The sequence below is a fragment of the Agelaius tricolor genome, unplaced genomic scaffold (genome assembly GCF_023055355.1).
Source record: "Agelaius tricolor isolate 1412-34295 unplaced genomic scaffold, bAgeTri1.0.p SCAF_41, whole genome shotgun sequence".
NCBI lineage: Eukaryota > Metazoa > Chordata > Aves > Passeriformes > Icteridae > Agelaius > Agelaius tricolor.
In genome coordinates, this window is record NW_027269301.1 from 3,044,935 (window position 1) to 3,060,652 (window position 15,718).

Consider the following 15,718-nt stretch of genomic DNA (forward strand, 5'->3'; position numbering starts at 1 on the left):
GGTTTTTTGCTGTCCAGTCTTTATATAATGCCCAATGTGTGGGATCCTGATCCAGGGTGGTGATTCAGAAGGAGGGAGAAGCTGTGGGTGCTGTTTGATGGAATTTACAGAATTTATAAATGAAACAGTGGGGTTAGATGGGATATTGGGAAAGAATTCCTCCCTGTGAGGGTGGGGAGGGGCTGGGATGGAATTCCCAGAGCAGCTGTGGCTGCCCCTGGATCCCTGGAAGTGCCCAAGGCCAGGCTGGAGCCCCCTGGGCCATAGTGGGAGGTGTCCCTGCCCATGGCAGGGGTAGGATGAGATGATCTTTTTGGTCCCTTCAACCCAGCCTATTCTGAGATTCCATTATTCAAATACTGATCATTTATGACTCTCCAGCCCATTTGTCATAACTCCTGTGGCTTTAAGCAGGTTCTGGTGTCCCAGACGGGATCAGGAGCAGGACCCTCCTGTGAGGTGCCCATACCCAGGGCATGCTGAGGCTCTGCTCTGTCCCTGTGTCACTTTGCAGAGTGCAGAGATGCCCTCCTGCCCCTGCTCATCGATCAGCTGAGTGGACAGCTGGATGACAACTCCAGCAAGCCCGACCACGAGGCCAGCTCCCAGCTCCTGAGCAGTGTCCTGGAGGTCCTGGACCGCAAAGATGTGGTGAGCACGAGCTCTCAGGGCTGCCAGTTCAGCTCAGTTCTTATTTGAGAAGTCACAGTAAAGAAACATCCTCTACTTGTGCTTTAATGACTCAGAATTGTGATATTTATAGAAATGTGATGTCTTGCTGTACAGTTTGTAAGGGCTCTGTCTGAAGAGGAGCCAGAAAAGGTTGAATTAGTTGTTATCACTACTAGAAGCATTTAGTTCCCTTTCTAGGGACCAAAATGTCATCTCAGCTGCTTTGGTGGCTTGTTCAGTAATTTGGAGCAAGTCAAAGTATTACATGGTGTAAAAATGAGGAGGTTGCTCATTCTCTGTTATGGAATAGGGACAACAATCACAATTTTCAGTGCCAGAAAAATGCACTTCCCACTCTGGCCATGGGAATTGTTCTGAGTGCCTGTGAACAGAGAGGTTTGAGCTGGTCAGAGAAGAGATGTCAAAGCCCCAGGATGAGCTGATGAAGCTGGGGCAGATCCATTAAGGGAATTCTCCACCCAGTGAATCCCAGAGTGCTTGAATCGATTGCTTGTGCACTTAAATCTCCTTTTTCTACTTCCCCTAATGAAATTCAGCCCTGCCAGGGCAGTCCTCCCACACAGGGAGCTGCCCCTGGAAGGCTGTGCCTGAGGAATGGTCTCCAGTGTCCCTTGCTGGCTGTCCCCAGGGTGCCACTGCTCTGCACATCCAGCAGATGATGGAGCGGCTGCTGCGCCGGATCAACCGCACGGTGATCGGGATGAGCCGCCAGAGCCCGCACATCGTGAGAGCCCTTCCCGCCTTCCCTGCCTCTGACTGAGGGGTTCAGACCCTGAGAGCCCTTCCCACCTTCCCTGCCTCCTCAGAGCTCTGACTGAGGGGTTCTGTCCCTGAGAGCCCTTCCCTGCCTCCTCTGCCTCCTCAGAGCTCTGACTGAGGGGTTCTGACCCTGAGAGCCCTTCCCTGCCTCTGACTGAGGGGTTCAGTCCCTGAGAGCCCTTCCCACCTTCCCTGCCTCCCCAGCAGCTCTGACTGAGGGATTCAATCAGTCCCTGAGAGCCCTTCCCTGCCTCTGACTGAGGGGTTCAGTCCCTGAGAACCCTTCCCCACCTTCCCTGCCTCTGACTGAGGGGTTCCATCCCCTGAGAGCCCTTCCCACCTTGCCTGCCTCCCCAGCAGCTCTGACTGAGGGGTTCATTCCCCTGGGAGCCCTTCCCTGCCTCCCCTCCTTCCCCAGCACTCCCTGGCAGTGGGTTCATCCCCTGAAGCCCTTCCCCAGGACCTTTAACTGTGAGGTTCATTCCCTAGGGGCCCTCCCTTCTTCCCCAGCACTCCCTGGCAGTGGGTTCATCCCCTGGAGCCCTTCCCCAGGGCCTTTAACTGTGAGGTTCATTCCCTAGGGGCCCTCCCTTCTTCCCCAGCACCCCCTGACAGTGGGTTCATCCCCTGGGAGCTCTCAGTGGGCAGCAGTGCCTGCTGAACTCATCTGTCCCTGCCCTGCAGGGCTTCTGTGCCACCCAGCCGTGGCTCCTGGTGTTTTTCTGAGGATTAGGATTCAGGTTATCCCACTCCAGTTTGAGCTGAGTCACTGGGGGTGATTTCATTTCCTTTTGGCACAGAATTTTGTGTCAGTGCAGTGCCTGACACAGGATCTTTGCTGCATTTTGTCACCTGGGCTCAGCAGGATGAAAGGGTGGGGGATGAGACCCCTCAGGGGCATTTCTGACCCCTGGGTGGCAGCTGAGGGGTGCAGGCAGCTCTGGGGTGTTTTAATTCACCCTGGAGTTCATGTACAGAAGGATGGGAAAGCCAGGAGCTGGGGATTTACCTGATTCTTGATAAGTCTGGGATCACTTTTATGAGCCACCCATGAGAATTGCAGCTGGCCCTGCTAAATCTGAAAATCAGTGTCAGCTTGGAAAAGATCTTTAAGATCTGATGGAGTGGATCAATATATATAAAATAAAATTCTGTCTTTGGAGGATGTGTTTCTCTTGTGATCCATGGGGAGAAAGAAGGCAACACCCAGATTTCAAACTTGAATTTTAGGAATTCTTGACTGGTTTAGAGGAGCAGTCTCAGGTTGATGTCAGGACACAGATAAGGAGGATTCTGCTCAGTGATATTTGATCAGGTCACACTGACATGCCACACTTAGCAGTTAAAGTGCTTAACCCAGGAGAATACCCAGTGATTTGTGGTTTTCCCTCTGCAGGGTATTTTCGTGGCCTGCATGACAGCCATCCTGAGGCAGATGGAAGATTTCCATTACAGCTATTACATCAACACTTTCAAAACCAGGCAGGACATCACTGTAAGTCAGCCTGGCTGGGAAGTGAGCTCAGCCCACCCAGCAGCAGCACTCTGCTCTGCAGGGTCATTGCTCTGCTCACTTTGGGGTGAGCAAACCCTCAGCAGTGGCTCCTGGGGCCACAGTTTCTGGGAATTCATTCCTGCCACCCCTGCTGGGTATTGGGGGGTTGCTGACTCAGCAGAGCCCAAGAGCAGCATTTGTGGCATTGAGGCAAAACATCTTTAATGGGCAAAAAATGTTTGATTGGAGTCAGGAACCAGAAGAGGGAATGAAGATAGAAAAGAAAAGCATTTCATTGTCTGGCTCTCACTTTATGCCCCTGTTCTCTTTATCTAATTCTTTTCCCTCCTCTGAAGTTTAATTAAATGCTTGAATCTTGCTTTAGTGGCAGCAATGCAGAAAGTTCTCAGAATGTTAAAAATTCACATCCCCAAAAACTCTGGGTGTGAAACAAGGTGAAATACATTTCTGAGGGGTTTTCTGCTTAAAATTAGCAGAAAACAAACTCCCCACAATGGCCCAAACTAGTATTTCAGCAAGACTGGTGCAGAACACAAGAACTGTTGGAGCTTTTATGTCCCTTTATTCCTTATTTTTCAATTGGGAGGGGGCTGTTTATTGAAATACCAACTGGAGAAGGGCCTGGAGTTGTGTTCATCCTGTACCAAAACCCACCAGAAGGTTTGGAACTCAGTTTGGGGAGCCAAGGTGATCCCTTTTTCCCCTGTGCAGTTGGAATTACAGAATTTCACAGAAAATCACTTGGAAAATCAGCTCTTGAGGCAGCATGGAGCAACACAGCCATCTACAGGTCACTCACACTTCATGTAGGTTTGGGACTGCTTTTATCTTACCTAAATCATTTATTGGGAAGGAAGGAAAAAAAGCTCAAATCAGGCAGATTCAGGAATTCTGGAAGGGTTCATCCAGTGAGATTTTCAGGATGATCATGGGAAATAATAATTTCTAATCTGATTTTTCTACACCTTTAAATCTACAGGAGCAAACCTGCCTTTGTAGTGGTGTAGTAGTTGTTAATACCAACAGAAAATTTTGTTTTACTGCAATAACTGCTTTTATTTTTCTTGTTCTTTATTGGGTTTCTTTGTGCTGGCACTTCCAGCCCTGCCTTGGCATCATTCCCTGTTAGTTTGGCACTTTTAGGAGTTAATTCATGTCCTCAAGGTGCCTGTGTCAAGGCCAACCCTCTCATCAGGCTCTGATTTAATACTGCCAAAAGGATTTTTACTGAGGCAGCACCAAGTGCCCCATTTCTCCATCAATATCTTGCCAATTCTTCAGCCCAAACTGTTCAGCTCAACAGATTTTTTGCTGGTGATCATTTCAAGGGGATGGCTCCTCCTGTGACCTTCTTTGTGTCCCTCTCACATTTGAATATTAACGTGCTGCTGCAGAGAATAGAATTGATTTAAGAGCTCAGAGTGGCTTTTGTACCTGCAGAGACCACAAGGAGGAGATCAATATTCCTGATACTCCCTTTTTTGCTCATCTCTGTTCATTTTCCTTTTTTTTCTCTTTCATTCTGCAATTCAGCCTTGTTTGTTCCAAGTTTGAAGTCTTGTTTGGAGGATGTTGGTACAAAATGTGTCTTTTCTACAGTCATGTAGGATAATTCTAAATCACATCTCTGATGTTATATTCACTGCCTCTCCTTAACTATTATATATAAAATAAATAATTTATTTTATTTATGCTCTGTTCTTAAACAGGACCAGGAAAGATTGAACTCTAATTAGTGAGTGAAAATACATTGTAATTTCAGGCTTTCTAGACCATTCTGTTGCATTGTCACCACTCAGAGATTTGGGAACAAGCCCTGCAATATTGGTTTGGCTCTCTAATCCAGCTTGTGCACAGCTTAATGCAAAACAGCAAAGGCAGATATCATTAAGCAGACCAACATTCTGTGTAATTGTTTATCCTTGTGCCACTGGATGGATGAGATGTCAGGAATAATTTCATTATTGGGCTGTATCCACAGAATGAGAGCCCCTGTTAGGCAGGGCAGGGCACTGATTGCCAATCAGCACGATCATTAATCAGTGCACTCCCAAACATTTGCATTTCATGAGGTCACAGCAGCCTCTCCTGCAATTCCATGGACACAACCCCACCACGTGCAGCCTGATGGGTTTTATTTTTCCAACAGGACTTCCTGATGGAAACGTTCATTATGTTCAAGGACCTGATTGGGAAGAACGTGTATGCACCTGACTGGATGGTCATGAACATGATGCAGAGCAGGTACAGGCTTAAGTCTGGGTTAAGTCTGGCTTTGGAGCATCCCTGACAGGAGGGTGACTCACACAAGGCAGTTTTCTTGTTTCTTCAAAAAATTTATTTATTTTATTTATGCTCATTTATTCATTTATTTATTTATTTATTGTTATTTTTATTTATTTATTTTTATTTCTTAAGGCTTAAGTCTGGTTTAAGTACAGGCTTAAGTCTGAGTAAAGTCTGGCTTTGGAGCCTCCCTGGACCTGACAGGAGGGTGACTCAAATGTGGCAGTTTTCTTGTTATTTTTTAAAATTTATTGATTTCATTTATGGTTTTTTCTTTTCATTTATTTATTTATGGATATTTTTATATCTTTCCTTCTTATTTTCTTCAGCCACTTCAGGTTGGTTTCAATCAGATTCCAGCTATTTTTAGTTCCTGTGCATTTCCACTGGTCGAATTGGAAATCTCTGTCCTGCCCAGAAGAATGAAATCAAACCCTGGGGTCTTTTTTCCAGCTTAAACCAGAGAAGCCTTTTTGGTCTCTGTTCTGGGGGAATCACATGGGAAACCTAAAGCCAGAACTGGCCAGTGCTTAACCACTTTTCCAGAGAGAAAATTTCCCCTGATATCCAATTTTCCCTGATCCTCCCCAGTGCAACTTGAGGCTGTTGAACCAAGGGTTAACTTTGCCTGAATGTTCCCAGCTTTAGAGGAATTCCTGCCTTTTTGGGAGCATCTGTTGCTGTCTGCTGAGCTTACACACAGGAGCTGTGAGCCTAGAGCTGCAGTGTCATTGATTTTGGGTACAGAATCACCTTCATTTGATGTTTTTGTCTCTTCAGGGTTTTCCTCCGGGCAGTGAACCAATTCACCTCCGTCCTCAACCGCTTCTTCCTGGATCAAGCTCATTTTGAACTCCAGGTGATTGTCCTGTTTTTGCTGGATTTTCTTATGGATCCCAGTCCTGGTTTTGCTGGATTTTCTTATGGATCCCAGTCCTGGTTTTGCTGGATTTTCTTATGGATCCCAGTCCTGTTTTTGCTGGATTTTCTTATGGATCCCAGTCCTGGTTTTGCTGGATTTTCTTATGGATCCCAGTCCTGGTTTTTCTGGATTTTCTTATGGATCCCAGTCCTGTTTTTGCTGCATTTTCTTATGGATCCCAGTCCTGTTTTTGCTGGATTTTCTTATGGATCCCAGTCCTGTTTTCTCTGGATTTTCTTATGGATCCCAGTCCTGTTTTTGCTGGATTTTCTTATGGATCCCAGTCCTGTTTTTTCTGCATTTTCTTATGGATCCCAGTCCTGTTTTTTTCTGCATTTTCTTATGGATCCCAGACCTTCTAGAACAGCTAAACCCCACTGTTAACAGGCTGTAGCTCACTGAGGTTCCCCCCCTCATGGAGGGAGCTCTACATTTGGGGCAGGGCAGCTTTTTTGTGCCTGTTGTTGTTTTTCCTTTGTTTCCTCCCCTCGGGTTTCTGTGGTTGGGATGACCCTGAGGTGTTAAAGTCTCTTTTTCCCAGCCCCGTGACCAAAGAAGTTGAGATTCATCAGTTCTGCTTTTCAAGGTTGTTTATTTTCTCTCATTTATCCCATTCCTTCTCTGACCTGCTGAGATCTGTCCAGCAGGTCGGGTTGTGGCACAGTCCCTGCCATTGGGGTGGTGTTGGATTTTAAACTAAGAACTACCTGTGCTTTATTTACAATAATTTTCCAATACCCATCACCTATGTTAGACAGTCTGTCTCTACTCTAAACCAATCCAAAAGTGGCACCAACACAGCAGAGGATGGAGGAGAAGGAGAAGAAGAAGAAGGACAGGACACACCCAGATTCCTCCATCTTGCCTCTTGAACCCCCATTCTAAATCCCCAAAATTCTACTTTTTCACCCAGTGAGAAATTCACTGTCATTCTACTCAAACTCTTGTGGCTTGTAAACCTTCACACAAAGTTGGGAATTGTTTCCATGGGCTAAAATCAAAGGCACAGGTGTTTGTGACTCTGTGCCAAGGTTTCTGAGGCCCTGCCAGGGTCTGGAATCACCCAGGGCAGCCAGAGCAATGTCCTGGGTTCTGACATCCTCCCATTTTAATCTCCTTTCTCCCCCCCAGCTCTGGAATAACTATTTCCACTTGGCCGTGGCCTTCCTCACTCATGAGTCCCTGCAGCTGGAGACCTTCTCCCAGGCCAAACGCAACAAAATCATCAAGAAGTGAGTTCCCATTTCCCTTTTTGCTGTCAGGAGGCTCCGTCTGGGCTGGTCAGACACCCCAGGGGGTGAGGAGGGGCTGTGGAAATGCTGATTAGGGCACTGTGATAAAGGGATGGCCAGGACAAGATGTCAGGGCTGTAAATCAGAGCTGGCTGAAGTTTGCTCAGGCAGATCTTGAGCTGTTGCAGCACCTTGCCAGGGGTCCCTCCTTCCACTGGAAGGTCTGTAATGGAAAGGTTGGCATGATTCCCAAAATTCCCTTATGCAATTCCTCAGCCTTTGTGGAGGGTGGGTCAGAGGAATCCTAAAAGCCCTCCAGCTTTTTAGTCCCCCACCTTTTACTTTTCTTCATTTCAGAGCCATTCATAGCCCCAAACCAGCAATTTTTAGTTACTGAGCAGCTTTTACCTCTTCATTCCCTTGGAATTGGGTGCCTGGATATCTCTGAGGATCTTGACACAGACTTTTGTTAGGATTTGTCCCCTTTTTTTGCAGAAGTGGCTTGAAGAAGCCTGATAATGAAACCTTTTTGCATTGCCTTGATGTCAGAGGTTAAAGCTTTAGGAAAAAACACCCAAACCCAACCAGAGTGGGGTGGAATTGCAGGAAGCAGAAGGGCTGCAGCTTTCAGGAAATCGGAACTCCCAGGAATTCTGCAGTGCCCTGGCAGAGTGAGCTGTGTCCATTTGTGGCTCTGCCATTCACTCCTCCAGGAGCATTCCCAGGATCATTGCAGTGCTTGGGCCTTTCTCATCTCTTCTTTCAATGCTTCATCTAGGTATGGGGACATGAGGAAAGAAATTGGCTTCAAAATCAGGGATATGTGGTATAACCTGGGTGAGTTCCAGCTAAAGAATTATCTTTATTCCAGCTCTCAAGCTGCCTTTCAAATCCTTTATTTCCTCATAAAAGCTGCACGTGTTTAATGTGGGGAAATGCACTTACAGTTCAGCTGTTTCAGCACACAAAAACCTCTTTTTTCTGTGAATAACTTGGAAAAGCTGATTTTCTCCTCACATCAGCTGCTGAGATAATTTCTTAGATTCCTTCCAAAGGATGTTCTGCCATGTAAAGCATGAGTGGGATTTTTCAGTGAGCCATTTTTGTGATTTACAATTCAGCTCAATTATTCCTTGGGCTATTCCTGATTTTTAGAGCTGTGACCTGTTAATTCTTCCTTAAGTAACATGCACATAAAATCCACATTTTGAGCAGAGTGGTTGTTGTGTGAATAATGTGCTTAAACATTGGGAAATCCAAATCCTGCCACTGGATGTATTTGACTCTACATTTTTTTCAGGTCCCCACAAAATCAAATTCATCCCAGCAATGGTGGGGCCAATCCTGGAGGTGACCCTGGTCCCAGAGCCTGAGCTGAGGAAAGCAACAATTCCCATTTTTTTTGACATGATGCAGTGTGAGTTCAACTTCAGTGGGAATGGGAACTTCCACATGGTAAGGGATGCTATATATAACCCAAATATATAATAATACAATATATAGAGATATTAAATGCAATATCATATGGAATATATATATAATGATGAAATAATTATATAATAACATATATCATAATGAAATGTATATAATAAATTTAATATGAAATATATACAATATGTAAAAAGACGCCATATTTTAATATATAATATTATATATACAGTATTATGCACAATGTAATTGTATATTCATTATATAATAAATAATTATAGAATAATATATAATGAAATAATTATACAATAATGAATATAATATGAAATATATATACAATATGTAAAAGACACAATATTGTAATATATAATATTATATGTACAGTATTATGCACAATGTAATTGTATATTCATTATATAATAATAAATATAATAATATATATAATAAAATAATTATATAATAATGAATATAATATGAAATATATATACAATATGTAAGAAGACACAATACTGTAATATATAATATATATACAGTATTATGCACAATGTAATTGTATATTCATTATATAATAATAAATATAATAATTTAATATATAATAATTACTATAATATGAAATAGATATATACAATATGTAAAAAGACACAATATTTTAGTATATAACATTATATATACAGTATTATACACAATGTAATTGTATATTCATTATATAGGACTATAAAATAATATGTATATAAAAGTATATATATATAAAGACACTATAATACATGTATTTGCAATATATACACAATACTGCTATCTTCACTACAACTGTTCTGCATTGTCCCTAGGGCAATAGAAAAATAGAATACTTAAAGAAAATAAAAAAATCCCTACCCAAAATTGTGCCAAGCCCCTTGGGAAGTCCCTGTGGTTTGTAGGGTTCAGGACTTTCCAGCTGTGTCCTGACTGAGCCTTTCCCTGACATTGATGATCCCTGAATTCCCCTTTTTTCACCCTTCCCCGCATTTGCAGAGCTGTCAATGCTCACCTCTAAACTGGGAAGAGTTTGGAGACCCTCAGAGGGTGTAAAATGCAATTTGAGCTGTTTCTTTACCTTTACAACAGCAACAGAAATCCCCCCAAGGCACTTTGGCAGTGAGTGCCTGCAGAGAGCTGCTGGGCAGTCAGGATCGGGGTATCAGGGTGTAATTGCACCAGAACGTGCTGGGTGGGGTCACACAGGGAGCACTTGCTCCAGTCTTGGCATTTGGGAGTTTTATCCCTTTATTCTGCCTCAGCCCTGGGAACAGCCTGGCAAAGCCAGCGTGTGCTGGGGGCAGGCTCAGAGCCCCAGGCACTCCTCAGAGCTGCTCTGTTTCACTGGGGCTTTGTCCTTCCAGTTTGAGAACGAGCTGATCTCCAGGCTGGACCAGGAGGTGGAGGGGGGCCGAGGGGATGAGCAGTACAAGGTCCTGCTGGAGAAGCTGTGAGTTTTATTTTATATCTTTTAGATTATATACATTATTTTTATGTATTTTTATTATTTTTTATTTTACATATTTTTATTTTTAAAAAATTATATTACATTTATTATTTTATATAAATAATAAAATACTTAATAAATAATAAATTAATTATTTTATGTGTTATATTACATTTATTATTTTATATTCTATATTATTTATATATTATAAATATTTTATATTTATATATTATACATATTTTAATATCTTATATTCTATACATTATCTGTATATTATATATTTTACATTTTTTCTATTATACATATTATTTACATATTGTATATTTTTATATTATTTTCTATTTTATATATTTATGTACTATATATTTTACATTATTTTATATAATATATAATATATAATATATATTATATCTTTATTAATTTTAGTATATATATTATTTATATATTATATATTTTTATATTATTTTATATTTTATATATTATATTTTACATTATTTTATATATTATTTACATATTGTATATTTTTATATTATTTTCTATTTTATATATTTATGTACTATATATTTTATATTATTTTATATTATATATAGAATATATAATATATATTATATCTTTCTATAATATTTTTAGTATATATATTATTTATATATTATATACTTTTATATTGTTATATTTTATATATTATATTTTACAGTATTTTAATTATTATTTACATATTGTATATTTTTATATTATTTTCTATTTTATATATTTATGTACTATATATTTTATATTATTTTATATTATATATAATATATATTATATCTTTCTATATTATTTTTAGTATATATATTATTTATATATTTTTATATTATGTTATATTTTATATATTATATTTTTACATTATTTTATATATTATTTACATATGTTTTTATATTAATTTATATTATAGATATTATTTAAATATTATCTATTTTTTCACACTTTATTGGGCTGCTTTCCTAATGCAAAGAAGCCCTAATTCATTAATTATTCCATGAGCAGGAAGCTGCTGCAGCTGCAGTGACTTTAGTGCTGTGCAGGTGTTCTGGGGCTGATTGCCCAAAAATCAGGGGTTTATTCTGCACTTTTAACTGCCCTAAACTGGAGATGCAATTCAGAGTCAGCTGCCAAACTGGGGAGGGGGCTGCAAGTGGAAGTAATCGGGTAATTTTTGAAAATTATTGAGTAATGAATCTGGCATACATTTTTTAAGATTGCTGTAAGATATTCCGTGTAATCAGCAGACTTGTTGAATTCTAATAAAGAATTTTAGTGACAAGAAATGTAAGAAATGTCTATTTAGAGTCTAGTCTGCTTTCAGGTAATCTGGTACTTCTGAGACAAATGGCTTTATGGCCAGGTACTGACTTCATTTCCTGTGTGTGGATCCAGAACAAGCAATAAAATCAAGATACAGAACAGATACTTAGTTCAGAGGATTCAAAGGCTCAAAGTTAAAGCAAAATTGGAGCTTTTAGCAACAAAAACTCAATTTTTTTGACCAGCAAGCGCTGTCCTGTCCTGCCTGAGTTGGCTGTCTCAGGTATGGGTGTCCAGCACTGAGTGTCCATCCAGGGAAATTGGGTAATTCACCCCCAAACTGGGGTAATTCACACCAAAATCCCATGTACCAGTACTGGGAGATGCAGCTGAGTGTCCTGGTGTCCTGCAGGCTGCTGGAGCACTGCAGGAAGCACAAGTACCTGGCAGCCCCCGGAGAGGTGTTTGCCCTGCTGGTCAGCAGCCTCCTGGAGAACCTGCTGGACTACAGGACCATCATGCACGATGAGAGCAAGGAGAACCGCATGAGCTGCACTGTCAACGTGCTGGTACGGCTGGGGACGTGTCCCTGGGACACCTCCCTGGGCTGGGGACACCTCCCTGGGCTGGGGACACCTCCCTGGGCTGGGGACATGTCCCTGGGACACCTCCCTGGGCTGGGGACACCTCCCTGGGCTGGGGACATGTCCCTGGGACACCTACCCAGGCTGGGGACACCTCCCTGGGCTGGGGACATGTCCCTGGGACACCTACCCAGGCTGGGGACACCTCCCTGGGACACCTCCCTGGGCTGGGGACACCTCCCTGGGCTGGGGACATGTCCCTGGGACACCTACCCAGGCTGGGGACACCTCCCTGGGACACCTCCCTGGGCTGGGGACACCTCCCTTGGGCTGGGGACACATTCCCTGGGCTGGGGACACCTCCCTAGGACACCTCCCTGGGCTGGGGACACATTCCCGGGGCTGGGGACACCTCCCTTGGGCTGGGGATACCTCCCTGGGCTGGGGACACATTCCCTGGGCTGGGGACACCTCCCTGGGCTGGGGACACCTCCCTGGGCTGGGGACACATTCCCTGGGCTGGGGACACATTCCCGGGGCTGGGGACACATTCCCTGGGCTGGGGACACATTCCCGGGGCTGGGGACACCTCCCTGGGACACCTCCCTGGGCTGGGGAGACGTTCCCTGGGCTGGGGACACCTCCCTGGGCTGGGGACACATTCCCTGGGCTGGGGACACCTCCCTGGGCTGGGGACATGTCCCTGGGACACCTCCCTTGGGCTGGGGATCCCTACCCAGGCTGGGGACACGTTCCCTGGGCTGGGGACACATTCCCTGGGCTGGGGACACCTCCCTGGGCTGGGGACACCTCCCTGGGACACCTCCCTGGGCTGGGGACACCTCCCTTGGTCTGGGGATCCCTACCCAGGCTGGGGACGCATTCCCTGGGCTGGGGACGCATTCCCTGGGCTTGGGGACACATTCCCTGGGCTTGGAGACACCTCTCCTGGGCAAGGGACTCATCACCTGTGCTGGGGACACCTCCCCAGGCTGGGGACCCGTCCCCCAGGCTTTGGGCACCTCCCCCGGGCTGGAGACTCATCCCCTGGGCTTTGGGCACCTCTCCTGGGCTTTTCTAGACCCTCTTGGAATTATTTTTAATCTAGAGGAGGATTTTAATGAAATCCTCATGCCATTTTTGGTTAATGATGCGCTCAAGTTAGGCTCTGGAGCTACAATCACAAAAAGATGGACAGTCCAAAATCAAGTCCTTGGCTGATCCCCCCAGCCTGGAACCTTGAGGCACAGGCAGAGAAGGTGCCTGGTAAAGGCTGGGATCCCTGTTCCCCTGCAAAGAGCCTGTATCATTTTAGACAAGTGATTTCCCTGATTTGTCCCTTTTTGGAGGTGCTGGTGCCCCTCTGGTATGAAGGGATGGTCCCAGGGCTGAGCAGCCAAAATGACAGCAAATACCTCTGAAATGCCTAAAACTGCTGCTCATGTTACTTGTCTGGAGATGATTCTGCAAATCTGGGCTGCTCTGCATTGCCAGTGTTTGACTTTTTCTCTTGTTGGCAGAATTTCTACAAGGAGAAGAAGCGAGAGGACATTTACATCAGGTAGGCTGTGTCCTGGTGTTCAGGGAACAAGGCTTTGTTCCCCTGCAGCTCCCTTGGCTGCAGGAGTCCTTCACACCAAGGAATTGTTTTGCTTTGCCCAGGTACCTGTACAAGCTCAGGGACCTGCACACAGACTGTGAGAACTTCACAGAGGCTGCCTACACCCTGCTCCTGCACGCTGAGCTGCTCCAGGTATCCCAGGGCTTGGGCTTTAGTGAGGCACAAACAGCTCAGGATAACCAAAGCACTTCTTTTTCTGCTTTTAATGGGACTTGGAATCATCAAGGGGCTTCACAGTCTTGCAGATTCCACAGCAAAATAGTTATAACTATGATATATGTAATGATAGATCTAAAATGGCATAGTTATATGTATAATGATAGAATGAGATCTAAATAATCATATATGATATATATAATAATTGTATATTATAAAATGATTAAACAAGTGATATCATTAAATAATAACGATAAAAGAAAAATCATTATTAGCATGAGTTTGTTGCATCCTCCTGCTGCAGTGAGCTGGGAGAGAATGTCTCAGGTTTATGTCCCTGCCAAACTTCCTGTGCCTCCACGAGGGGTTTGCTTTGGGTCACCCTGTAAGGATTTCTCTGGAAGTGTTCCAGTTGTTTCACCTTTACTTTTTTCCCTGTCCCAGTGGTCAGAGAAGCCCTGTGCCCCTCACCTGCTGCAGAGGGACTCCTTCTGTGTGTACTCCCAGCAGGAGCTCAAGGAGAAACTCTACCAGGAGATCATCTCCTTCTTTGACAGGGGCAAGGTGAGTGTTCACCCTGGTCCTGCAGCAAACCCTGCCTTGGCAGATTCACTTTGGTGTGGATTTAGGACTTGTGTGGTTGGGGCAGGCTGGGGTTGGTTAAAAGGGGAAAAGCAGAAGTGGTTCCACACCAGGCTGGGGTTCTGACAGGGATCCCAACACTGCCATCAGCAGGGCACCTGCTTGTCTGGAGACATTTAAATGCTGTTCCTGTGTTGGCCAAAGAGTGTCTGGAAGGTGAAGGGGCTCAAGGTTCTGGGTGGATGGGAGCAGGGCAGGTGTTTTCCTCCCTTCCTTCCCCTGTGGGGAGGCTCCTGTCAGGTTTTGGGCTTGCAGGGGGAGAGGCTTCCCTGCTTGGCACTGACCCTGGGAGCTGCACCCTGGAGAGAGGGTGCTGCCAGGGCTGAATGGCTTCCAGCTGAAATAAGGAAATTTCGATGGGATCCTGGGGAGGAATTCCTCCCTGTGAGGGGCTGGGATGGAATTCCCAGGGAGCTGTGGCTGTCCCTGGATCCCTGGAAATGTCCAAGGCCAGGCTGGAGCCCCCTGGGACAGTGGGAGGTGTCCCTGCCCATGGCAGGGGTGGCACTGGGCTTTGAGGTCCCTTTCCACCCAAATTCCATGATCCCATGATGAGACAAACCCCAGGAGCCCCTGTCCAAGTGCTGCTGGAGGAGGAGACCCCTGGGCTTCTCTCTCTGCTGTTCAGACCTGTCCTTCCTCCTCCCAGTTTGTCCTATCAGGATCTCAGTGGAGACCTGGCTTTGTAAATCACTCTCAGGTCTCCAAATCACAAGATCTGTATGACTGTAATAATCCCTGCAAAAAAAAAAAAGCCCAGCAGAGTCTGAGGAAAACCTGGCAGAGCATGAAAGTAGTGCCTGAATTAAAATCAGCTGCATTTTTGTTTACCTATCTGTGCTAATGAAGGCTTTTAACTGAGTCTTTCATGTTGTTTGTGCTCTTCTCCCCCTCCTGCCTGTCCTCACCCTCGGTGGAGATGTGGGAAAAAGCCATTCAGCTGAGCAAGGAGCTGGCTGACATGTATGAGAACAAGGTCTTTGACTACGAGGGACTGGGCAATCTCCTGGTGAGGCTTTTTCCTCCATATCCAACAGGCTGCTGACTGCTTCAGTTAATGCTGTTCAAGCAGGAGAAGCCTAAAATAAATGTATGTTAAAGACAAACAAACCAACTTAACCCCATGGCTTTGTAAA

The 15,718-nt window shown here is 44.5% G+C and overlaps 1 protein-coding gene across 1 annotated transcript in view; it reads left to right on the plus strand.

Moving 5' to 3' along the window:
* DOCK5 (dedicator of cytokinesis 5) overlaps nt 1-15,718 on the plus strand; it is an 87,206-nt gene that overhangs the window by 44,896 nt on the left and 26,592 nt on the right. Inside the window, exons 26-39 of the mRNA XM_071454801.1 lie at nt 515-651; nt 1,322-1,417; nt 2,849-2,947; nt 5,118-5,212; nt 6,035-6,113; nt 7,308-7,408; nt 8,187-8,245; nt 8,709-8,863; nt 10,216-10,301; nt 11,992-12,148; nt 13,684-13,724; nt 13,826-13,916; nt 14,385-14,504; nt 15,502-15,591. Coding sequence (XP_071310902.1) covers nt 515-651; nt 1,322-1,417; nt 2,849-2,947; nt 5,118-5,212; nt 6,035-6,113; nt 7,308-7,408; nt 8,187-8,245; nt 8,709-8,863; nt 10,216-10,301; nt 11,992-12,148; nt 13,684-13,724; nt 13,826-13,916; nt 14,385-14,504; nt 15,502-15,591 — 1,406 coding nt within the window. The remainder of the gene's footprint in view (nt 1-514; nt 652-1,321; nt 1,418-2,848; nt 2,948-5,117; nt 5,213-6,034; nt 6,114-7,307; nt 7,409-8,186; nt 8,246-8,708; nt 8,864-10,215; nt 10,302-11,991; nt 12,149-13,683; nt 13,725-13,825; nt 13,917-14,384; nt 14,505-15,501; nt 15,592-15,718) is intronic.